The sequence below is a fragment of the Saimiri boliviensis genome, chromosome 7 (assembly GCF_048565385.1).
Source record: "Saimiri boliviensis isolate mSaiBol1 chromosome 7, mSaiBol1.pri, whole genome shotgun sequence".
Taxonomy (NCBI): domain Eukaryota; kingdom Metazoa; phylum Chordata; class Mammalia; order Primates; family Cebidae; genus Saimiri; species Saimiri boliviensis.
Genome location: NC_133455.1, coordinates 15,792,968 through 15,819,167, shown reverse-complemented (window position 1 = coordinate 15,819,167; position 26,200 = coordinate 15,792,968). Strand labels below are relative to the sequence as shown.

Genomic DNA, 26,200 nt, shown 5'->3' with positions numbered 1-26,200 from the left:
CTTTGGGAGGCTGAGGCAGGTGGATCACTTGAGGTCAGAAGTTCAAGACCAGCCTGGCCAACATGGTGAAACCCTGTCTCTACTAAAAATACAACAATTAGCCAGGTGCGGTGGTGCATGCCTATAGTCCCAGCTACTTAGGGGGCTGAGGCTCCAGAATTGCTTGAACCCCAGAGGCAAAGGTTGCAGTGAGCTGAGATCAAGCCATTGTACTCCAGCTTTGGTGATAAGAATGAAACTCTGTCTCAAAAAAAAATTATTTTTTAGAGACAGGGTCTTGCTCTGTTGCCCAGGCTGGGATGCCGTGGTACAATTATGGCTCACTGTAGCCTCCAGCCCCTGAGCTCATGTGATCCTGCCTCAGCCTCTGGAGTAGCTGAGACTACAGGTGCACACCACCATGTCCAGCTAATTAAAAAAATTTTTTTTGTAGAGATGGGATCTTGCTATATTGCTCTGGCTGGTTTGAACTCCTGGCTTCAAGCAATCCTCATACCTCAGCCTCCCGCAGGACTAGGATTATAGGCGTGAGCCACCATGCCAAGCCATCAACGGTAAGTTTGATTAGATGCTTTTTTACTTTACCAAATACCTTTAGAACTCAATCCCATGTTAGACACAGTTCCACTGCAAACATATGTTTGACTACAGGTATGTTTTGTCTTACGAGGTATCTTATCTTTTGAACTCAATTTCTACATTAGCTGCGACTTCACCGTGAGCATCAGACAGTAAGCTTCTAAGGAAAGAAGTTCCATTCTTTGATTTTAGCAACTTTTTTTTTTTTTTTTTTTGACAGGTCTGGTTGTTCAGGCTGACCTCAAATTCCAGGGGTCAAGTGATCCTTCCAGCTCAGCCTCCAGAGTAGCTGAGACTACAGGCGTGTGCTACCATGCCTGACTGCCTTGCACTGATTTTGAATGTAGGTTCCCAAAGAGGGAAAAAGAATAAGGACAATATTGGGCTGGGCGTGGTGGCTCATGCCTGTAATCCCAGCACTTTGGGAGGCCGAGGTGGGTGGATCGTGAGGTCAAGAGATCGAGACCATCCTGGTCAACATGGTGAAACCCCGTCTCTACTAAAAATACAAAAAAAATAGCTGGGCATGGTGGTGCGTGCCTGTAATCCCAGCTACTCAGGAGGCTGAGGCAGGAGAATTGCCTGAACCCAGGAGGCAGAGGTTGCGGTGAGCCGAGATCGCGCCATTGCACTCCAGCCTGGGTAACAAGAGCGAAACTCCATGTCAAAAAAAAAAAAAAAAAAAGAACAATATTTACACAGTGCTCTTACATCTAGTTTCTGATTTGATTCTTACTAATTAGAAAGTCAAGGCAGGTGCTATAATCTCTATTTAATAGAAAAGGAAACTGAGGCACACGGCTGTGAAGTGACTCAGAAACCAAAATATTGGCCCCAGTAGACTGCAGACACCTCACAACTAAGGCCCATCATGAATGGACATCAGATTACAGCCACCGTCCAGAACTCAAATGTGAACACCAGGTGCCAAATTTCAATGTCCAGTTACCCTCAGGGGGTGGTGGGTGACGTCGGAGGGGTCATTCACTTACTTCCTTTCTTCCTGCACAGAGTTGGGGTGCCTCATTTCCATCAACGCACAGCCGAATTTCTGGAGGCCGAAACAGATGGGTGAAATTAGCACATCTTAGTAAGTGGGACATCAGGTCGGGCACTGAGGGTCTGGGGTTCTGGCTGTCAAAGAGGAGGCTGATGCCTGGAAGCCAGGATGTCAAGAGAGGTCAGGGGCTCAGGCTGGACAGTAACGCTGGGGTTGCAGATGCAGCGGATACACCTGCTGTTTAAACAGCTACAGGGATAGAGTCCCTGCCCCCAGCATACAACTTTCCTTTGGAGCCTTCTCGCTATAAAAATATTGTCCCCATATCCCTCATCTACAGCAGGGGACATCAAGCTCATGATTAGAGCTGCCACTGCAAACAAACAGCTGACTTAGGTGACAATATTTTCACCAGGGACTTGCTAACTAGTGGACATCAGCAAGCTGAGGACTTGGAACTGTCCCATCTTTGGATAACTTGGATCCAAATGAAAATTACTGGCTTTGAGGCTCTGGGAGGGTTTGCTACTGAACAGCAGGTATAGGAAGAGTCTCAACTGTGGACCCCCTTCTTCCCAATGATGGAACCACACTCTTGAACAGGTAAAAGCTCATCTCACCTCCCCATTCTCAGGGGGATCCCCGTTGCCAAAGGTGCTGGTAACCACAAGGACCAGAGTTTCATGTTCCAGGTGCACGATGTCATATTCTTCCATGGACATCACCTAGGTGGGCAGGGGCACAGGTGTAGGGTGGGGAGAGGGAGAAGGGGATGAGGAGAGAAAAGAGGTGGGAAAGATAAAAAGTGATGGGGGAAGGAGAAGAGGAGAGAAAGGAAAAATATGTCATCTGGAGTCATCTCCTTTGCAAGGAGAACCAAAAGATCTGGGGTGTTAAAGTGGGTAGAACTAATGCTTTTTGGTAGCATGGGAACTTACTATGATCACTGTGGCCCGAAGGACTGTGGAGAGTTTGGGGCAGTGGTTCAAGAGGTTGGCAGACACTAGAGACAGATCTGGACAGAATCCCTTGGGATTCTGATAGTCAATTGGTCCTGGATTCTTCCTGACCCTAGTCAGGCTGGGAACAACCTAGCTACAGCTGACCAAGTCTTCTCAACATCGTCTCTGATCTTATCCCCAGCAGTGGGAGCACCTGGCTAAACCAGTCTGAGATACCTGCCTTCTGGAAAGATGATTGCCCTGGGTCTCATCATTGTCTGAGCAACATTTCTCAAAATAGGTTCTAGAAAATCCCAGTCTCCTGAAATGCTCCATGAAAACAAGTGATCCACAGTCAAATATATTTGGGAAACATTTATATCCTATCCTCGCCTCTTTTGGAGATTATAACACATGCTTACAGATTACAGGCTCTGAGAAGTCCTGCAACAGCAATGAAAACCATTGAGCTGTACTTCATGCAAAGCTTCCCAAACAGACCTCAGAATGGTTTCTTATAAACCCTCTAACATTTTGCACTTAAGAGGGAAATTTCGTTTTGTGGCTCCTAGACTCCCGAAGGGCTCATGGGGAGAGGAATATCACAGTCCCCTGACACGTATGCAAATGTGTGCGTGAGCTGACAGGCATCGTCAGGTGTGTTTTCATCCTTTGCTGAAGGCTTCTTCTCTGCTGACTTCTCTTTTCCCCATTCCTGCCTTTATTTACCATAAGAATCTGGGGGAGCTACTGCGGCCCCCACCTACCTTGGCGTCAAAGGCATGTTTGAAGATCTCACACAAGGTCTTGGCGTAAGCTTGCGATTTGCCTGTCTCTGTGGCATAGAGGATGGTCGCTTTGACTCTCTTGGCCATAGCTTGTCCCATCAGTTTGGCCGAGAACTTGACAGCTCTGGAGGGAAGAGGATGGAGAGGAAAAATGGGAAACAGAACAGGGGAAAGAAGATGCTGGATTGGGACTTTTGTGCCAGAACCAGGATCCATGAAATATAACAGAAGAGAACTCCTTTGATCTTTGATGGCATAAGGGGTTTCCTCAGAGACGCCTGAAGCCGTTGAGTTCAAGCACTGTATTATTAAAGTATTAGTAAATCCTTTATTTTATTTTTTAACTTCTCTAGAGATAATGCTGGATATTAAATCATCTATTAAATCCCACTAGAGCAATTAGTCATCAGTTAAAAGGAGTAGTTTTGTTAGGTTGGTACTTGATTGATCCCACACTTAAGCACCTTGGTTTGCCAAGGATTGCCTCAAAATATGATTATTCATCCATTTCCTCTCTCTTTCATTCATCAGATATTTGTTAAGTGCCTAACTATGTGTCAGTATTGTTGCAGGAAGTGGAGACCATAGAGAACATAGCTATGGCATGCAGCTGACATGGGGCTCATATTCTTTTCTTTTTCTTTCTTTTTTTTTTTTTGAGATGGAGTTTTGCTCTTGTTGCCCAGGTTGGAGTGCGATGGTACAATGCAGGCTCACTGCAACCTCCACCCACTGGGTTCAAGCGATTCTCCTGCCTCAGCTTCCCGAGTAGCTGGGACTACAGGTGCATGCCACCACGCCTGGCTAATTTTTTGTATTTTTAGCACAGACTGGGGTTTCACCATGTTGGGCAGGCTGGTCTCGAACTTCTGACCTTAGGTGATCCACCTGCCTCAGCCTCCCAAAGTGCTGGGATTACAGGCAGGAGCCACCGTGCCCGGCCATGGGGCTTATATTCTAATGTGTATGTGTATGTGTATGCACATGTGTGAAAGAGAGAGAGAGAAATCAATCACTCATAAGCCACCAGGCATTGAGTTTGATGGGAGTTTAGAGGTTTATAGATCAACAAGGGAAGGGCCAGGTCTGGCTTATGCAGCAAAGCATGTCTAGGGTCTTGCACAGAGCCTGATACCCAATAGGCACTAAATAAATATCTATCAAAAGAAGTTATGGGATGGGCATAGTGGTTCATGCCTGTGATCCTGGCACTTTGGGTGGCTGAGGCGGGAGGATCACTTGAGGGCAAGGGTTTGAAACCAGCTTGATCAACATAGTGAGACCTTGTCTCTATAAAAAAGAAAATAAAAGTTATGAATTTTAAAAGATGCTGCCACGGATACACTGGGGAGTCTGAACATCAGATGCAGCCTCTTTCTAGCTAAACAGAGAAGCCCAAACCAGTGTCTCTTCCTTCCCCTCTACTGGGCAGGGCGAGTTCCGGGGGCATGTAGCAGACAGGCTCGAGGCTCAGGAATACCCAGGCTTGACTCCTGAATGAGCCTCCCTGTTGTAAGTAGGAATCTCCGTGCAGACACATTGCTAATTTCCCCCCACCTGGGATTAGTGGCGTTAAGTTCATTATTTTTTAGAATCAGGGAAACGGCCCACGCTGCAGGAAGACTTAGCTAATGGGAAGAAACAGACAGAAATAAAAGGTACCTGGAGGGTTCCCTTTGAATAATTTGAGCATAAAGATGCATCTATAATTAATTCCCATTGTTACTACCCGAAACTTAATAGTGCAATTAATGTTTGAGATTTCTCCCTCCCCTTCCTCCCCAGAGACAGTAGCTGAACTGAAGCCAATGATTGCCCTCCCTGAGAATATCTGAGACAGTCCCGTTAGGGAAAGGGTGGCTGATGATGTGTTCTTGTTGGCTGGGGGATGGGATTAGGGTGGAAGGTGGGAGAGAGCGAGAGAGAGCGAGAGCGAGAGCGAGAGCGAGAGCGAGAGAGAGAGAGAGAGAGAGAGAGAGAGAGATTCCATGGGTTCTATTAATGGAGCCAGGACATGGGGTTGAGTCCCTTGAAGACCGATCAGTGTCTTGCCTCTGGGGCCCAAGGCTTAGATGGCACCTGCTGTACAACTAGTTATCATACATAGAGAATTCTGGACCTGAGGGAACTGGGGAAAGAGAGTAGTGTCTTCTGAAAAAAAGCTCCAAACAGTGGTCTATACTTAGTGGATCAGTGGGGTTCCCTTTTTTGGGGCAGAAGGCTGCCATACCCATTAAATCAACTTAGTTAACCCGCCCTACTTGTCTGCTGGTCCCCTGCAGTCAGGAATTTTTCAGGAAAATCACTTCTCGGTAGCCTCAGGCCATAACCCTCTTCCTTCCCCTCCTTGCTTAAACTTTGTTCATTTCATTCTTTTTTCAGTTGTCACCTCCTGTAGGAAGCCCTCCCCAACCTCCCAAACTCTGTGAACCATTATTATTTCCAGGAACCATTCCTCAATGGTAGTTTTTGCAGTGGCCATGTTTACTGTATTTATTGATTCTCTGACAAAGGAATGGCTGTGTGCTTCCTGACAGCAGGGGCAGTGTTCGTCTAGCTTGCTATGATACCTCTGGAGTCCTGCACAGTGCCTGATAGAATCTGAGTAGTTAGGACTACAGGTGTGTGCCACAACACCTAGCTAATGAATCAATGAATGAATGAGTAAATGAATGAATGAGTAAAATTAGGGGTCAGCCCTGAACGAGGGTGCTCTCTAGGCAATAGTGTGCTGAAGCTGACTAACTAGCTCCTTTCTACTCTGGGTTCTGTGACTTCCTAGGCCAGGTGCAGTGGCTCACACCTGTAATCCTAACACTTTGGGAGGCTGAGGAAGGAGGATCACTTGAGGCCAGGTGTTCGAGACTAGCCTGGGCAACAAAGTGAGACCCCTCCAGCCTGGGCAACAGAGTGAGACCCAAGAAGAAAGAAAAGAAAGAAAAGAAGAAAGAACAAGAGAGAGAGAAAGAAAGAAAAGAAAGAAGGAAGGAAAGAAAGGAAGAGAGAGAAAAGAAAAGAAAAAAGAAAGAATGAAAGAAAGAGAGAAAAGAAAAGAAAAAAGAGAAAGAAAGAAAAAGAAGGAATCGGTCATAGTGAGAATATTTACATTATGGAAACTGGCAAATATTAAAATCAAGGTGGCCGGGCATGGTGGCTCACGTCTGTAATCCCAGCACTTTGGGAGGCCATGGTGGGTAGATCACCAGGTCAGGAGTATGAGACCAGCCTGGCCAACATGGTGAAACCCCATCTCTACCAAAAATACAAAAATTAGCCAGGCATAGTGGTGCGCGCCTGTAATCCCAGCTACTCTGGAGGCTGAGGCAGGAGAGTCACTTCAACCTGGGAGATGGAGGTTACAGTGAGCCGAGATTGCACCATTGTACTCCAGCCTGGGAAAGAGAGAGACTCCATCTCAAAAAAAAAAAAAAAAATCAAGTATTACTATTACTGTTATTATTATTAGGAGGGCTGGTTTGCCAACACACCACTGCCTCCAGGACAAGAATTTAGGAAACCGGGGTGAGGAAAGCGAGGCTGAGAAGAAGAGTTGAAACCACATTCACAGATCAGACTCAGAGATAAAGAAGGCACAGGGGCTGGAGAAGATGACTCACACCTGTGATCCCAGTACTTTGGGAGGCCAAGGCAGAGTGGATCACCTGAGTCAGGAGTTCAAGACCAGCCTGGCCAACATGGCAAAGCCCCATCTCTACTAAAAATATAAAAAATTAGCCTGGCATGTGCCCTCTCTTACAGAGAGGTCAGAGGGCACAGGCATCTGCCCAGCCCTGTCCTCTCCTCTAAGCTCTCTGAGTTTGTGGGCACATCCACCTGACCCACCCACTGCAGGAAACTTACTCTGCCAGCTTCTTGAAGCCGATGGCTCGCCGCTTTGTGGGGGTCCCGTTGGTGCCTTTCCAGACGTGGGTGTTCCAGGGATCAGGCTGGGAAGAGAGGAGAGGGCTATGGTCAGTCACTGCAGTGAGGGCATCTGGCTCCTGCTGGAGATGCTCAGGACCCCCTGGGGCTACGGCTGCCTGACCTTCGGCCCCTGAAGGGAAGAATTCTGCCCAGTGGTGACTGCCTTGGAGGTAGGGATGCGGGTGGTGGTGGTGGGGGGTCCTTTCCCAGTGGGTGGTCCGGCCTTGGCAGTGTCCTACTAGCTCTTCCCCTTCAGCCCCCAGTCCCTTTCAAACTCTCTTCTTGTGACCCCTGACTACTCATTCTCATTTCCTCTCTCTCTCTCCCTCTCTGTCTCTCTCTCTCTCTCTTGAGATGGGGGTCTCACTCTGTTGCCCAGGCTAGAGTGCAGTGGTGTGATCATAGCTCACTGTAGCCCTGACCTCCCTAGCTTAAGGGATCCTCTTATCTTGGTCTCCCAAACAGCTGGGACTACAGGTGGGTACCACCACACTCAGCTAGCTTTCTTTCTTTCTCTCCCCTCTCCCTCCCTCCCTCCCTCCTTCCTTCCTTCCTTCCTTCCTTTTCTTCATTTTCTCTTTCTCTTTCTCATCTCACTCTGTTGCCCGGGCTAGAGTGCAGTGGCTTGATCTTGGCTCACTGCAACCTCTACTTTCTGGGTTCAAGTGAGTCTCCTGCCTTGGTCCCTTGAGTAGCTGGGACTACAGGCATACACCAGGCTAATTTTTTATATTTTTAGTAGAGAGGGGGTTTCGCCATGTTGGCCAGGCTGGTCTCGAACCCTTGACTCAGGTGATCCACCCGCCTTGGCCTCCCCAAGTGCTGGGATCACAGATGTGAGCCACCATGCCCAACCTGCTAATTAAAAAAAATTTTTTTAGAGTTGGGGTCTCACTATATTGCCCAGGCTGATCTGAAACTCCTGGCCTCAAGTCACCCTCCCATCTCAACCTCCCAAATTACTGGAATTACAGGCGTGAGCCATCATGTCAGCCTCATACAGTCTCTCCTGTTCTTTCAGCTAGACCTGTGCTGTGCAATATGGTAGCCAGCAGCCACGTGTGGCTATCGAGCATTCAGACCGCTAGTCTGGGTTGAAATGACCCTAAATGTGATACACACACCAGACCACCAGACACAGAACACTTAATATGAAAAGAGTCAGGGACAGGGCAGGACCTGGTATTCGAAGGAGGGGGTGAGCCGGTAGTTGAGCATCTCCTGGTGGAACACAGGGGTGATGCTTCCGGACATGGGGGGCACGATCCACACCCAGTCGGCAGGGCAGCCTCCCCGGGAGCGATACTCATTCTCCATGTGCTTAATGAAGGACTCGGTGGCGGAGTGATGGTCAACAATGGTCACTTTGTCGCTCTGCAGGAGGAGAGGGGACGGGGTCAGGAGGCACGAGAAGCTGGGGTATTGTGAGGACTCCCTTCCCCACGGAGCAGCATTTCCCAAAGGGAGGTCCCTGAGACGGTTTAGAGCAGTGTGAAGGGAAACGATGATTCTCTTTGCGTTTCTCATCCCGTCCTTCTACTCAGACTCAGGAGAAAGTCTTTGTTTGGTGCTACGGTGTCTTTAACGCCGTGCGTGTGGATCTTGCCAATCTTCCCCTCTCCCGTCCCAACCCCCACATTTTTCTTTCTTTTTACATTTTTAAATCTTTATAGGTTTTGGGGAAACAGGTGGTATTTATTTGGTTACATGCTTGGTGATTTGTGAGGTTTTGGTTCACCCATCACCTGAGCAGCACACACTGAACCCGATTTGTAGCCTTTTATCCCTCACCCTTTCCACGTTTCCTCCTGAGTCCCCAAAGGCCACTGTGTCATTCTTATGCCTTTGCATCCTCATGGCTTAGCTCCCACTTATGAGTGAGAATATACGATTTTTAGCTTTTCATTCCGGAGTTACTTGACTTAGAATAATAGTCTCCAATCCCATCAGGTTGCTGTGAATGCCATGAATTCATTCCTTTCTACGGCTGAGTAGTATTGCATTATTGCATTATATATATATATATATATATATATATATATATATATATATATATAAATTCCATCATATATATATATATATATATATATATATATATATATATATATATCTCAACTTTCTTGTCAATCATACATATACACACACACACCACAGTTTATTTACTTGTTGACTGATGAGCATTTAGGTTGGTTCCACATTTTTAGCAATTGGGAATTGTGCTGCTATAAATGTGTGTGCAGGTATCTTTTCTGTCTAATGACTTCTTTTCCTCTGCATAAATACCCAGTAGTGGGATTGCTGGATCAAAGGTAGTTCTACTTTTAGTTTTTTGCTTTTTTTTTTAGACAGGGTCTCATTCTGTCACCCAGATTGTAGTGTAGTGTCACAATCTCAGCTCATCACAACCTCTGCCTTCCAGGCTCAAGCGATTGTCCTGCCTCGGCCTCCCAAGTAGCTGGATTTGCAGGTACATGGACGACTGCCTGGCTACGTTTTGTATTTTTAGTAGAAACAGTCTTCACTATGTTGGCCAGGCTGGTCTTGAACTCCTGATCTCAAATGATCCACCCGCCTCAGCCTCCCAAAGTACTGGGATTACAGGTGTGAGCCACTGCGCCTGGCCTACTTTTAGTTCTTTAAGGAATCCCCACATTGTTCTCTGTAGTCATTGTGCTAGTTTCCATTCCCACCAGCAGTGTAGGAGTGTTCCCTTTTCGCTGCATCCACATCCACATCTATTATTTTTTGTTTATGGCCATTCTTACAGGAGTATGGTGGTATCACATTGCAGTTTTGATTTGCATTTTCCTGATAATTAGGGATGCTGAGCATTTTTTTCATGTTTGCTGATCATTTGTATATCTTCTTTTTTTACTCGTTATTTATTACAGAGGCAGGGTCTCACTATGTTGCCCAGGTTGGTCTCAAACTCCTGGCCTCAAGTGATCCACCTGTCTTGGCCTCTCAAAGTGTTGGGATTACAGGCATGAGCCACTGCATCCACTGCCCCCCGACTTTTTGTAAATAAGAGGCAGTATCTAGCTACGATTGCTCCATTTTGTTTTGTTCTCCTGGTGTTTGCTTGGTTATGTATTTAGTATTACAATTACCTTATATTTACGGCAAACAGTGCTGGCTTTCCATTTAGAGTGGTGATATGAAATCTTAAAATGCACACTTTTAAGTAATAAAGATGAGTTGATTAAGAAATAAAACAAGTCCCTCACAGCTGAGACGGGTGCGGGTGGACTGGCTGTCAGCGAAAGCTGGCCCTGGGCCTGCTATGTTTGAACTCACATCTTGTCCAAGCAATGTTTTTTCCCTCTGCCCACCTCGCCCCCTTCCTGCACTTTTCTGTTTTCATTATTCAGCTTTTTTTTTTTTTTTTTTGAGATGGAGTCTTGCTCTTGTCACCCAGGCTGGAGTGTAGTGGCCTGATCTCAGCTCACTGCGACCTCCACCTCCCAAGTTCAAGTGATTCTCCTGCCTCATACTTCTGAGTAGCTGAGATTACAGGCATGCACCACTATGCCTGGCTAATTTTGTATTTTTAGTAGAGACGGGGTTTCACCCTGTTGGCCAGGCTAGTCTCGAACTCCTGACCTCAGGTGATCTGCCCACCTCAGCCTCCCAAAGTGGTAGGATTACAGGGGTGAGCTACTGTGCCCAGCTAGTTTTCATTATTCATCTAACTCACATCCCTATGGTATCTGGCTTGACAGACTTCATACCAGTTCATCAGCCCATATGCCATGCTCCTGAAACCTCATTCTCTATGGTTAAGAGAGAAGGGAGGTGGCCACTTTCCCTCTTGCTCTGTCTCAACTTTTCCCTTCCCTTTGACATTCCTCAGTGCACCCACTCCATCTGCATCTGACATCGGGACCTATGGCTTCTGTTCCTATCCATCCACAGCTAGATTTAACACCTTCATTCTGCTGGCTGTGTGTGCCTCTCACGTGCATCTATGGGGGTCTAGCTGTCCAGACTGGAAGACCCCAGAAGATAGTGATGGTCCCTATTACAGACAGCAACTTCTATTCTCCAGGTCTCCTGGTTGGCCCAGAGGAATCCTATTTGATGCCCATTGTCCTGGCATAGTTACTACTAGAGTCCCCCTCTGGCTCTCAAAAGTGTTGTGGTGGCCGGGGGTGGTTCACGTCTGTAATCTCAGCAATTTGGGAGTCTGAGGCTGGTGGATCACCCAAAGTCAGGAGTTCAAGACCAGCCTGGCCAACAGATTGAAACCCCGTCTGTACTAAAAATACAAAAATTAGCTGGGCATGGTGGCAGGCACCTGTAATCCCAGATACTCAGGAGGCTGAGGCAGGAGAATTGCTTGAACCTGGGAGGCAGAGGTTGCAGTCAGCCAAGATCATGCCACTGCTCTCCGGTCTGGGTGACAAGAGTGAAAGTCTGTGTCAAAAAAGTGTTGTGACTTAGCTGATACATTTTCCAGCCATTCTGCTATAATGCCATTTAGCACAGCCTCATGCATTTAGGAGTCTGTATGTTTCTGAAGATGTTGAAGAGTATTTTCTCTGTTATGTGATACTCTGAGGCCCTAAGAGATGACAAGACAGAGAGAATGCCTCTTGTTTGAATTCTAAGGAACTCAAAGCAACAAGACAGAACACTCACCCTCCCCCTGCCAACATCTGTTCATCTCTTCATCAAGTGGTCTCCCCACAAGGTCCACACTGGAGAGGAGGGTATGCAGGATGGAATATAGACCATGCTCATGGACACAATCCCCCCAAGGGTGGTGTCTGGCAGTGAGATCTCTTGACCCTCTGCACCAAGGCTCTGAAAGGTTTGAGCTCCCATTTGAGGCTTGCCCCTGGTGGTGCAGGTCTTGGTGTTACCTGGAAGCTGTAGAGAACTGCGATATTGATCTCCACCAGTGCCTGGTCCTTCCACAGGGAGGATGTCTTCCTCATATCTAAGTTCATCTTTTTGGCCACTTCCTGAAAGAAGAAGGAAACACTGATTTGCAGGCTGGAGTATCTCTGGATTTCAGATGGAAGAGGGACAGGGCTAGTGACATGAAAGAATTTCTTTTTTCTTTTTTTTAAATGGAGCCTCACTCTACTGTCCAGGCTGTAGTGCAGTGGTACAGTCTTGGCTCACTGCAACCTCCCCTTCCTGGGTTCAAGCAATTCTCCTGCCTCAGCCTCCTGAGTAGCTGGGACTACAGGTGCCTGCCACCATGGCTGGCTATTTTTTTTTTTTTTATTTTTTATTTTTAGTAGAGACAGGGTTTCAACATGTTGGCCAGGATGGTCTTGAACTCCTGACCTCAGGTGATCTGCCTGCCTCAGGTCAGCCTCCCAAAGTGCTGGGATTACAGGTGTGAGCCACCACGCCTGGCCTCTGGAGCATTTTAACAGAGCTCTAGATCTGTGAGTGCATCACCTGCTTTCTAGTGGGAAAAGCTCTTCATCCACCCTACTCTACCTGCAGAGACGTCACAACTTATCATTTAGGCCGTTTGTGTTTTGAGCTCATGAGGCCCCTGCCAGACTCCATCTGACAGATAAGAAAACTGAGGCTCAGAGGGGTGCCTCGACTTGTCCACCATCCACAGAAGCAGCTAGTCTCAGAGTTGGAGCCCGGGGAGATGGCTAATGTACAGGACCTCAGAGCTGCTCTCCAAGCAGCTGAAGCCTTTGGCAAAATTACTTGCAAAAAAAAAAAAAAAAGGAACTCATGACATGCATGTTACAGCTAAGGCAGAAGCAGGGGCTGGTGTCAGGAGCAGGGAAGATCCAATAGCAATGCATTAATTAAAGCCTGCTTTACACTTCTGCTGTCAATACTAGTCACTGGAGGGAACCCAGGTCTCATTATGGGGCTGGAATGAAGCAATTTCTTGGGTTTGGGTAAACTGCTCCCAGACCCAGCTGCCAATGTTTCTACATAATGGTAGGTGGAATTGGAGGGTTGGGTGGGAGAGAGGCTCATTTCAGTTACTCGGAGACTATTTTTTGCAACTGAAATGTAAGCAGAGATCAGAGAGCAGACTTACTAACCCACTCTTTGAGGCTGAGGCATTAGGTTCCGCTTGGGTTCGCTCTCAGCGACACATTTGCGGGAAGTAAGACATTTGATGCACTTTCCATGAATACACACACAACTGGAGTCAGTGCATGAGAGAGGAACGTGTGTATAGCCAGTCATGCTGCTACTGTTAATTCTACAACATTATTTTGGTTAAAAGAATAGAAATTAATTGCAGGAAAAAAAAACTGCTTAAAAAATAATCCCCAAATGCAACTTGAGCTACCTCTATGAAAACTGCCTGCAACGTTTTTTTTTTTTTTTTTTTTTTTTTTCCTGACAGAAGTTTGCACGTATTAGTCACTGTTTAGGCTGGGCGTGGTGGCTCACCCCTGTAATCCCAGCACTTTGGGAGGTCAAGGTGGGTGGATCAGCTGAGGTCGGGAGTTCAAGATCAGCCTAGCCAACATGGTGAAACCCTATCTCTACTAAAAACAATAATAAAAAAAAATAGACAGATGTGGTGCATGTACCTGTAGTCCCAGCTACTTGGGAGGCTGGGGCAGAAGATGCTTAAATCCAGGAGGTGGAGGTTGCAGTGAGCCAAGATCGCACCACTGCATTCAAACCTGGGTGACAGAGTAAGACTCCATCCCCCCAACCAAAAAAAAAAAAAAAGAAAAAAAGAAAGAAAGAATAAAGAAGTTTGCATGCATCAGTGGCTGTTCAGAAGAATCTCCTGAGGAACTTTGCAAAATGCAGACGCCCAGAGCCCACCCCAGACCCATGACATCAGAACCCCAATGAGTGGGACCCGGGCATCACGAAGCCCCCAGGTACCCGCCATTGTGTGGTGAAGCTGAGGATCCCTGGCATCTATTTTCCACAGTGACACCAGTGGCTTTTTAATAACACGAACCTAATGCTCGGTTCTGGGTTCTAATCTTGGTTCCAGGTCTTGCCTCCTGTGTGACACAGGCCCAGCACTGAACTTCTCTGTTTCTCAGTGCCCTCTTTGGAAACAAATCCAACAGCAGCAGAGTGTAGTTAGAGACATTTGCTGACAAAAACACAGCAATCATGATGCTTTCACCAAAGCTGGGCTTCAGGAAGCACCGCTCCAGCACTTTTTAGTGGATACGGATGACTCAGCCCGGGAGGGAATCAGACCCTCCGCCGAGAAATGCTTAGAGTGGGGAACCACTGCCAACCCTCCTCGCTTGTTTTTTAGAAAAGAGACTAAATATGTCCCGAGTTTGTCGGTCATCCTCAAGCTCTTCTAACAAGATTTAAGACCGAGTGGCAGTGGAGTGGAGTGGTAATGAACTTGGACCATAAAGTCAAACCAGACACGTCCCAGCCCTGCTGCCCGCTGGCCGTGTGACCTTGAGCTTGTCATCTGTGGAAGGGGGATTCTCATACCTCAAGGTTCAGGTGAGGATTAAATGAGAATGGAACGCAGAAACAGTTCTTCGAATGGTGTTAGCACGTACTATGTGCTATGTGCTGTGTGTGTTTGCTGTTTTCTTTGTTTCTCCTTTCCTTTTTTTCTCTCTCTTTCCCTCCCTCCCCCTCTCTCTCTTTTTTCTTTCCTTCTCTCTCTCTTCCTGTCTCCCTCCCTCCCTTCTCTCTCTCTCTCTCTCTGAGTCTCGCTCTGCCACCCAGGCTGGAGTGCAGTCGTATGATCTCAGGTCGAGGCGATTCTCCTGCCTCAGTCTCTGAGTAGCCCGCCATCACGCTCGGCTAAGCTGTTACTTTCATTGTTGTTAAAGACACAGATGTCCCCAGTGTTTCCAGGGGCTTCTCTGGGATTACAATTCTATTCTAACCCCTTCAGGCTTCCAAGCTACGAAGCCCAGCCATGGGGAAGGGGACTGCTGAGACAGTGGCCTCTGTGGTGTGCTTTTCCCTTGTGGTGACCAGAGAGGGTCCTTACCTCCAGGATATTGTAGCGGGAGTTGTCACAGTAGTCGCGGACACCAATCTCTGTGCCCATGTACCAGCCACTGAAGGGACAGGCGCTGAACTCCAGGCCGCCAATCTCCAGGAGCATGTTGGACACGGCGGGGAGGCCGTACCACTTCAGCCCCAGGTCCTTGAACCACTCAAACCTGCAAGGAGCAACAGGACCCAGCTCACCTGGAGCAGGTGTCTCACGGGCAGGACAGTTTGAATCTAGAGATGCTGAGATGCCAGGGACTGATTCGGACTGACAAGGTCAGAATATGACTCCTGGGCCCTGCTTCAGATTGGTGGAATCACAGATTCTGCAGCTGGGGCCTGAGAATGTACATTTTTAACATATTTCTCAGGTGCTTTGGATGGATATCCAGTCCTGGAAACCACTGCCTTGGGCTGCCGTTTCTCTCCCAAACCCACCCTGAAAGTGAGTCCAAGAGAAAGTGTGGGGACCTCTCTCCCCGTTCCCCATCTGAGCACCTTCCTACCTCAGGGCCTTTGCACAGGCAGCACCTTCTTCCTGAAATCTTCTCCCTTCCTTCTGTGCTTCCAGCTCTTACTCATACTTTAATTTTCAGCTAACATGAGGCTTATTCTGAAAAGCCTTTCCTGAGGCCCAGCTGGGTCAGATGATTTCATCCTAGGCACTATACATTTCTTCTGCAGCACTTTATTAAAATCAAGTGGTATTTGAGTAACTATGCATGTAAGCGCTTCTCTTCCTTGAGATCATAAGCACCATGAAGGCAGGGGTTGAGTCAGCCCCCAAAGCTAGCACAATGTCTGGCCTGCATGGGGAACAGTAAATTGTATTGGATTGTCCAATACATGAGTGAATAAATGCAGGTTACAAGGAACTCGGTGAGTTCCCACATAACAGGCAGTGTCAGGATCCTCAGGACACCTGCCTCCTCTCCAAGGCCGGGACTAGGGTGAGGCAGGTGTGGCACTATCCTTGGGTGTAAAATTTAATTGGGGGAAGCCAATTAAATTTTGGTGCAAAAGTAGCTGCGGTTTTTGCAATTACCTTTGCATCCACCTAATGGTTTCCCCTCTTAAATTTACTTTTCCCATTAAAAGTTACAGCAAAACCACAATTACTTTTGCATTAACCTAATAAAAACCCAAGAATTAAGATTCATGCTATTATTTATTTATGCAATATTTGAAAGTAATGCAACATTTAAAAAAAATCAAAATGTATGTATCTATACGAACAATAATGTAGAATTCCACCCTACGCTTGTATGAGACCTCGTTCATCTCACTCTAAGTCCTGAGCAGGATTCTATCTTTATTGAAAATGTTGAAACACTGTTCATCATGTGTTGTTTTTCAGAAATATTAACTTTTTGAGACCAGAAACTATAAAACTCCTAGAAGAAAACATCAGGGAAATGCTTCAGGATATTGGTCTGGGAAAAGATTTTATGAATACGACCTCAAAAACACAGACAACACAAGCAAAAATAAACACACAGGATTATGTTAAACGAAAAAAGTTCTGCACAGCAAATAAATGAGCAACAGAGTGAAAAGACAACCTAGAGAATGGGAGAAAATACTTGAAAACCGTTCATCCACCAAGGGATGAATATCTAGAAAAATACAAGGAACTCAAACATTTCAGAAGCAAAACACCCAAACAATTGGATTAAAAAATGGGCACTTGCTCCAAACAGACATTTCTCCAAAGAAGGCAGGTAACCAACAAATACAGGAACAAATGCTCCACATCACTCATCATCAGGAATATGCAAATGAAACCCACAATGAGATAACGTCACATCCCAGCTAGGATGCCAATTATAAAAAGACAAAAAGTAACAAATGCTGGCAAGGTTGCAGAGAAAAGGGAACTCCTATTCCCACTGTTGGAGGGACTATAGGCTAGTACAGGAGTATGCAGAACTGTATGGCAGTTCCTCAAAAAACTGCAAATAGAACTATCACGAGATCCAGCAATCCCACCAGTGAGCACTTATCCAAAGGAAAGGAAACCAGGCCGGGCGCAATGGCTCACACCTGTAATCCCAGCATTTTGGGAGGCCAAGGCAGGCAGGTCATTCGCAGTCAGGGATTTGAGACCAGCCTGACCAACATGGTGAAACTCTGTCTCTACTAAAAATACAAAAAAATCAGCTGGGCCTGGTGGTGTGTGCCTGTAGTCCCAGCTACTTGGGAGGCTGACACAGGAGAATGGCTTGAACCCAGGAGGCAGAGGTTGCAGTGAGCCAAGATGGTGCTACTGCACTCTAGCCTGGGCAACACAGTGAGACTGTCTCAAAAAAAAAAAAAAGAAAAAAGAAAAAAAAAAAGGAAAGGAAATCAGCATGTAAAAGTGATATGTACACTCCCATGTTTATTGCAGCACTATTCACAGTAGCCAAGATATGGAACCAACCTAGGTGTCTAACAACAGATGAATGGATAAAGAAAATGTGTGATTTACACACACACACACACACACACACACACCCCTATATATATAAATACTATATATATTGACTATAGTCTATAATGTAATTGTATGTTTTAAAGTAACTTAAAGAGTGTAATTTGATTGTCTGTACCTCAAAGGATAAATGTTTGAGAAGATGGATACCCCATTCTCCATGATGTGCTTATTTCACATTGCACACTTATATCAAAACATCTCATGTACCCCATAAATATATACACCTACTATGTACCCACAAAAATTAAAAGTAATAATTAAAAAAAAAAAACAACTCTACCAGGTCTGGTGTGGTTCAAGTTCAAAAGAAATTTGGAGTCATGAACTCCAAATTAATTATATCTATATCTACACTGGAATATCGTTCAGCTATAAAAAAGAATGAAACCATGGTACTCACAGCAGCTTGGACAGAACTGGAGGACAGTATGTTAAGTGTAATGAACCAGAAACATTGAATATTCAGTGTTTAATATTTCAGTTAAACACTGAATAGTCTCACTCATTGGTGGAAGCTAAAAAAATGTTGATCTCATAGAAGTAAAAAGCAGAACAGAGGATGCTGGAGACTGGGTAGGGTGGGGAGAAGGGGGAATGGGAAGCAATTTGTTAAAAGATACAAAATTACAGCTAGACAGGAATAAGTTCGAGTGTTCTACACCACTGTAGGACAACTATAGTTAACATTAATATACATTTTCAAACAGCTAGAAGAAAGGACATTGAATGTTTCCAATAGAAAAGATAAGTGTTTGAGACAATCAGTGTGTTGATTACACTGACCCGATCACTATACATTACATGTATTAAGACATCATTATATATCTCGAGAATATATATAATTATTATACAACAATTAGACAAATAAAACATTAATTTTGATTTTTAAAATATTGCATTCTTATATTTATCTTGATTATTATTGAGTGTGTGAGTAAGCCCACTTGATTTTATTCAATCCTAGGTTTGAGTCTACTGACTCACAGTAGATGTCCCTCACCCTCAAAGGGCAAATGCTGTTTGTGTTGCTGGCCTGAGATCTTGCAGCAACTTCATGACTCCAAATCCCTTTTGAACTTGATCCTCACCAGGTCCTGTAGAGTTTTTTAGTCATTATTTTTAATTTTTATGAATACATAGTAGGCATGTTTATGGGGTAGATGAGATGTTTTGATACAGGCATGCAATGTGAAATAAGTACATCTTGGAAAACAAGCACATCGTGGAGAATGGGGTATCCATCCCCTCAAGCAGTTATCCTTTGAGTTACAAATAATCCAATTACATTCTTTTTAAAAAAATGCACAATTACGTTATTATTAACTATAGTCACCCTGTTGTGCTTTCAAACAATAGGTTGTATTCATTCTTTCAATTTTTTTTTTTTTTTTTTTTGATATGGAGTCTGTAGCCCAGGCTGGAGGGCAGTGGCACAATCTGGACTCACTGCAACATCCGCTTCCCAGGTTCAAGCAATTCTCCTGTCTCAGCCTCCCAAATAGCTGGGATTATAGGCACATGCCACCATGCCCAAGGTATTTTTGTATTTTCAGTAGAGATGGGGTTTTTGACATGTTGACCTCACACTCCTGACCTCAGGTGATCCTCCTGCCTCGGCCTCCCAAAGTGCTGGAATTACAGGTGTGAGCCACCATGCCCAGTCTCTATTTTTTTGTACATCTTAACGGTCCGGTCCCCGTCTTCCCCTCAGCCCCTCCACTACTCCTTCCCAGCCTCTGGTAACCATCCTTCTACCTTTTACATCCATGAGTTCTATTGTTTTGATTTTTAGATCCCACAAATAAGTAAGAAGAACATGTGATGTTTGTCTTCCTCTGCCTGCCTTATTTCACTTCACATAATGATCTCCAGTTCCATCCATGTTGTTGCAAATGACCAGATCTCGTCCTTTTTTTATGGCTGAATAGTACTTCATTGTGTATCTGTACCACATTTTCTTTATCTAGACGTCTGTTGATGGACACTTAAATTGCTTCCTTAGTGTTGCAGCTATTGTAAACAGTCTTACAACAAACACAGGAGTGCAGATACCTCTTAGATATACTGGTTTCCTTTCTCTTGGGTATATACCCAGCAGTGGGATTGCTGGATCATATGGTAGCTCCCTTTCTCATTTTTGAGGAACTCCAAACTGTTCTCCATAGTGGGTATACTAATTTACATTCCCACCAACAGTGGGCAAGGGTTCCTTTTTCTCCAGCTCTTCTTCAGAATTTGTTATTGCCTGTCTTTTTGATAAGCCATTGTAACTGAGGTGAGATGCTATTTCATTGTAGTTTTGATTTGCATTCCAATTGAGAAAACTGTTTAAAACTCCATAGGACTCAATCATCAGCTCCTATAAAGTTTTAAACAGTTCTCTCAATTGAAAATGTGGGCCAGGTGAAGTGGCCCAGGCTCAATTGAAAATGTGGGCCAGGCTCATCCAGCGCTTTGGGAGGCTGAAGCGGGAGGATTACTTGAGCTCAGGAGTTCAAGACCAGCCTGGATAACATGGCAAAACCTCATCTCTACAAAAATTAGCCAAGCATGGTGGTGTGTGGCTGTAATCACAGCGACTTGGAGGGGCTGAGGTGGGAGGAGCACTTGAGCCCAGCAAGTCGAGGCTGCAATGAGTCATGTTTGTGCCACTGCATTCCAGCCTGGGCAAAAGCAGCAGACCCTATCTCAAAAAAAAAAAAAAAGAAAGAAAAAGTGTGCTCACAACAGACAGTATGGTGTTTCTGCTCTTTCAACACTTAGGGCTGGAAAAAAGGCATGTTCTTGTTGAAGGCTCAGGAGTGAGATGATTCAGAAAAGGTAGTGGTCCCCAGGCTGGTCAAAGAGGACTTTTTGCGTCTTGAGGGAACCCATTCTGCCCAAGCCCACAGTGAGGACAAACACCAAGTCGCCCTTTCCCCTTTCAGCTTCTGTCTGGGCTAGAAAGAAACCCGGGGTGATGGGGCTGGGCACAGAGGGGCACTGGGCAAACCCACTCACCCTCTCTCACCCCTTGCCCATCCCTCTTACTTGGGGTGCCTGATGGGAACTTCCAACACCAGCTCTGGAGGAATCTGGAAGAGCTCGGGGTCATTGCCGTTGGCCTGAAGCAGGAGCGGGAGGACATCGAAGCGGCCTCTCGGGGGTTTCCAGCCCTGCTGTATGCAAATCTGCAAGCAGACCAGGCCAGGTAATGCCACTGTACCCCAGACCCTACAAACACGACCCTTATGTAGGAAGCGGGAGTGGGGTGGATAGAGGTCTAAATGCAAGCCCTCAGGAGACATTTTCTCTGGAGGCTCTTGGCCACGTCACCTCCTTTATAAACTTCTCCCTGATATCACCATGTATTAGCTTGGTACAAAAGTAATTATGGTTTTTGCCATTACTTTTAACAGCAAAAACCACAATTACTTTTGCACTAACCTAGTAACTAGCACGACTTCTCATGGGCCCACAGGACAGGGGGAAACCCTTCCTCTAGCACTGAGCTTTGTTTTCCAGGTTTTCCCTGGAAATTCCCAGAGGGCAAGGGCTGAATCTGACTAACAAGTGCATCTGCAGGCTGCCAGCTCATGTTTGCATTAATAATAGGTATTGTAAGATACAAAGAAAACCTGCTGAATCTGATGAAGGCAGCTGTATTAGAGTTATTGTAAATAATGCATTTGTTAGAGTGACTGTCCAATAAAAATAAAATGCAAGCCACCTAAGTAATTAAAATTTTCTTGAAGCCACGTTAGAAAAAAACAACAGGTGAAAATCATTTTGACTTTATCTCTTTTTTTGCTAGTCTTCTTCAAATCATGGGAGAAAATGGTTTTACTAATATATCATCTTAAATAAAGTTCCACAATGTCCTTGATATTAATATTAATTTATTAATAGTATCTTAAAATATTACTATCAATAGATTCAAATTATATATTTGACATTAAAATTAAATATGTAACACACTTATTAATCCAATAATATGTCAAATAATACATTAATATCAATTTTAATTTATTAATAATTAATGAGTATATTGAAGCCATATATTTAACATTAAAATTTAAAATATGCTTATTAATCCAGTGAATCAATTAACTTGTTAATAAATATATTACCCTAATGTATCCACATTATTACTGTTTCAACACTAAAAATGATCAATGAGTTCTTTTCCTCTCTTTTTTGGACCTGGTCTTCGAGATCCAGTGTATATTTTCTTTTAAGGCACATCTCAACTGGGACCAGTCACATTTCAAGTGATCAACAGCCACATGTGTCCGTATTAGACAGGGTAGGATTAGAGCGTTTCAAAAGGTAAAATTACATGGTTAGGTTTGGAACGACTCTTTGTGCTTAGTAAAAAGAGGAAGCACTAAATCATGGCACAGGAGAATACGTCCCGCTCAGCAAGGTTTCTAGAGATAGAGCCAAAGGAAGAGGTTGGGGTGTTTATGTTCTTGTGACCACGAGGACAAGGTCAGCCAAGTACACAGTTAGAGCTCAGCCAAGTGGAGCAGGGAGTCTGAGTCTGCCTGCCTCTAAAACGGCACAGGTGCAGCTCCTGGTTGCCCTGGTTACAGCCCCCTCCTCATAAGAATAACATTTTCATAAGAAAAACCACATGCAAATGAAGCCAGCAGCCAGGAGGGAGTGGAGCAGCCCTTAGCCTTGCCAACTGCATCTTCGAGGAGGTACCACCGGGGATGGGCTTGAGCAAAGGACAACCGTGAAATGCAGCGGGGCACGAGTTAGGTGATTTTTAAAAAGGTGGCAGCAGGCCTGTGTGCCTGAGATCATTCTAAACACGAGATGTGCCTGTGCTGTCATGTGGGTGTGGTCCATAAGCTACCATGCTTTACCCGTGCTACCCGCCCGCACTACCACCCAGAAGGAACTCAGGGCAGGGAGATGGTGGTAGTCACTTTCCTGGTGGCTTTTATGAATGGACTTGGGCTACCAGTAACTGTGGTGATGCTGGTGACAGGCAAAGTCAAGCATACTCAAAGGGTTTGGTGGCTCACGTTGTTGTATCAACAAATGAATGAATGAATGAATGATATGAAACTGACATATCTCCTAACTCAGAAAAAGCGGACACCAGATATGTCTTCCATTTCTTGGCTCTTACCTTCCTGGTGAGAGGCAAGAGATTTAGACTGTAGTTCTAGCTTTTCTTCTCTACTCATTTAGCAGTCTTGAATGACTCACTTGGCCTTGGTGAGACTCAGTCTACCCATCTGTGACATGGGACAACAGTTCCCATCAGGAGGGCTGAGTGAGTTAATGGCATGAACGTGACCAAATGACCAGCTGTAAAAGAACTAGAATGGGGAACAGTCTGATGGAGAAATAGGTTTGGAGAAGAGTAAACTAGCCCATTGGTGGCTCTCCCTGTGATGATAGTATTAAACCCAAAAAAGCCTGTGAGTAAAAGTCTGGGGACATAAGAGCCCAAGATGGGGCAGGGTAGAGGGCAGAAATGCTCGCACCTCTGTGAACTGCACGTTGGCTGGGTCCCCCAGGGTGGAGCCATCGGGCTGCTTGTAGCCAGCGTAGCGGATGAGCTGGGAGTTCCAGACTCGGAAGTCATGCTTGCCATCTGTCCTCTGGGGGAATATGGTGATGGCCGACCTGTGGTGGAGAGAGGGGAACACCTGGCATCAGGGTGGGATTTGTGCTGTGGGAACATACTAAACATGGTGCCACCCAGGCCAACAGCTGCTTGAAGCCCAGGGTGGATCACCTCTATGCCAAGGTACCCAGGACCAATGAAGCAGTGGTTGGAAGGGAGAGGTCACGCTCTGTTCCTCCACTGGAACTGTGGTCTGAGGAAAAGGGTGGGGAGTGACAAGCTCCATGCCACCTTGTTGAAGGAAAGACTCCCTCTCTAGCCGGAGACTTTTAAATAATATTGGCCTGAGCCAGTCTTCCAAAGAGTTATTTTGCAGCCAGTAATTTCCAGGGAAACATCAGACCTTGCTTCCCTGTAAGAATGTACTATGGGCTGGGTACAGGCTCACGCCTGTAATCCCAGCACTTTGGGAGGCCGAGGCGGGTGGATCACAAGGTCAAGAGATTGAGACCATCCTGGCCAGCATGGTGTAACCCCATCTCTACTAAAAACACAAAAATTAGCTGGGCATGGTGGTACACGCCTGTGGTCCCAGCTACTCAGGAGGCTGAGGCAGGGGAATCGCTTGAATCTGGGAGGCGGAGGTTGCAATGAGCCAAGATTGCGGCACTGCACTCCAGCTTGGTAACAGAGTGAGACTCCATATCAAAAAAAAAGAAAGAATGTACTACAGAGTCCCTATTCTAGTCTTCTCCCAGCCATCAATTCTCATCCACTTTGCCCACCCGCCTTACCAAACTAAAGTTTATAGACTTAAGATTAAAAAGCAATCAGTTTGCATTTGTATTCACGTTTGTTTAAAAGAAAACTGCAGTTCATCAGCCATTGGCCTTGCCTGCCTAAATGGAAAGAGTGAAGGCTGTATTCTTTTATTAATTGTGGAAAGATGTTGTCTGCTGAAGGTCCTATCTGGAGCCCTGATCTCTCTGTTAAAAGGGAGATCAGTAAGTGTTAGGTGTTAACAATGTCTTAGCACCCAGCTGAGCCTTTCTCCTCGGCATCATCATCAGGATTGGAAAAAAAATAAAAGGAAAGGGCCAGGTGTGGTGGCTCATGTCTGTAATCCCAGCACTCTGGGAGGCCGAGGCAGGTGGATCACTTGATGTCAGGAGTTCAAGACCAGCCTGACCAATATGGAGAAACCCATCTCTACTAAAAATACAAAATTAGCTGGGTGTGGCGGGCGCCTATAATCCCAGCTACTCGGGAGGCTGAGGCAGGAAAATCACTTGAACCTGGGAGGGAGAGGTTTTGGTGACCCGAGATCGTACCATTGCACTCCAGCCTGGGCAACAAGAGTAAGACTCTGTCTCAAAAAAAAAAGGAAAGGAAAATAACTTTTTCATGATGTAGTTCAGTGTTATCTCATGGCAGAAGCTCTTGCCAGCTGGACTGGCTGGTCCCCCATTCCAGGTTATGGAAACATGGTCCTGGCTTCTTGTGTCAACACAAAGATCACATCTCAGGTCCAACTCATTGCTTACAGTTCTTCTTGCATATACATTTCTGTACAGGACTGTGTGCCTACTGATCCCCTTGGCTGGAATTTCTCTCTTCCATTTTATGTCCAAGTTCAAGACCTGATTCAAATCCACCCCCTCCACACAGCAACCCCTGTCTCATCTAGCTTCATAGGGCCTTCTTTCTGAGCATCGTTTTAGGTCTTACTCTCTGACACAAGACAATGTGGCATGTAATTCTGCGGGGGTGATGCATCACAGCTGAGGGTGAGTCTAGAATCCAGGCTGAAGGCCAAAATCACAGAGTCAAAGATGCTCTTCAAGATCTCTTAACAGAGGCACCATCTTGGAGATGAACGCAGAGTGAGTCAAACAGTTTTCCCTCCAGTACTAAAACACATCGCTGTTTCTCTGGTTGAACATCAGATAAAGGGTGTTTGTATAATGTGTATATTTGAAACGTATGTTTAGAAACATCAGAATCACACACAGCAAGCCGGGTGTGATGCCTATGCTATGTGTAGAAACTGAGACCATCGGAGGAACTAGGACACACATCTATGCCTCTACTCTCCTGCTTTCCCAAGCACAGTGTGAACCTGTACCTCTCCTTCTCTTCTCTCTTGCTGTTCTTCCCCTCTTTTTTTTTTTTTTTGAGACAGTCTCACTCTGGTCACCCAGGCTGGAGTGCAGTGGTGCAAGCTCGGCTCTCACTGCAACCTCCACCTCCTGGATTCAAGCCAATACTCCCAACTCAGCCTCCCAAGTAGCTGGGACTACAGACAGGCACACTCTGGCACATTCCACTAATTTTTTTTCTTTTCTTTTCTTTTCTTTTTTTTTCTTTCTTTTTTTTTTTTGAGATGGAGTCATGCTCTGTTGCCCAGGCTGGAGTGCAGTGGCATAATTTCAGCTCACTGCAATCTCCATCTCCCAGGTTCAAGCGATTCTCCTGCCTCAGCTTCCTGAGTAGATGGGATTACAGGTGTGTGGCACCATGCCTAGCTATTTTTTTTTTTGTGTGTATATTTTTAATAGAGATGGGGCTTCACCATGTTGGCCAGGCTGGTCTTGAACATGTGACCTCATGATCCGCCTGCCTCAGCCTCCCAAAGTGCTGGGATTACAGGAGCGAGCCACTGCACCCGGCTGGCTAACTTTTTGTATTTTCTGTAGAGATGGGGTTTCACTATACTTCCCAGGTTTGTCGCTAGCTCTTGAGCTCAAGTGATCTGTTCACCTTGGTCTCCCAAAGTGCTGGGATTCTGGGAGTGAGCCACAGCACCCATCTGCACGGTATACATTCTTATAAGGTTCTCATTGTTTTCAGACATGAGGGTTAAAAATTATAAAAAGAAAAAGAATTCACTGATTATTTTCTTTAATAGAAGATCTCACAAAGACTCCCTAATACAGCAGTGAATAAAGTGGAGGTACACTGCTGGGCCTGCAGTGACCCCCCTAA

General features: G+C 45.6%; 1 protein-coding gene across 3 annotated transcripts in view; it reads right to left on the bottom strand.

The window, feature by feature from the left end:
- The window catches only part of NOS1 (nitric oxide synthase 1), a 224,970-nt gene that overhangs the window by 39,815 nt on the left and 158,955 nt on the right, over window positions 1-26,200 (bottom strand). For all 3 annotated transcript variants that reach the window (XM_074402183.1, XM_074402185.1, XM_074402184.1), the window contains exons 8-16: window positions 23,133-23,274; window positions 20,680-20,819; window positions 15,169-15,343; window positions 12,098-12,199; window positions 8,412-8,606; window positions 7,170-7,255; window positions 3,288-3,432; window positions 2,200-2,304; window positions 1,572-1,630 (exon numbers count right to left, since the gene is read on the bottom strand). In XM_074402183.1, coding sequence (XP_074258284.1) covers window positions 1,572-1,630; window positions 2,200-2,304; window positions 3,288-3,432; window positions 7,170-7,255; window positions 8,412-8,606; window positions 12,098-12,199; window positions 15,169-15,343; window positions 20,680-20,819; window positions 23,133-23,274 — 1,149 coding nt within the window. The remainder of the gene's footprint in view (window positions 1-1,571; window positions 1,631-2,199; window positions 2,305-3,287; window positions 3,433-7,169; window positions 7,256-8,411; window positions 8,607-12,097; window positions 12,200-15,168; window positions 15,344-20,679; window positions 20,820-23,132; window positions 23,275-26,200) is intronic.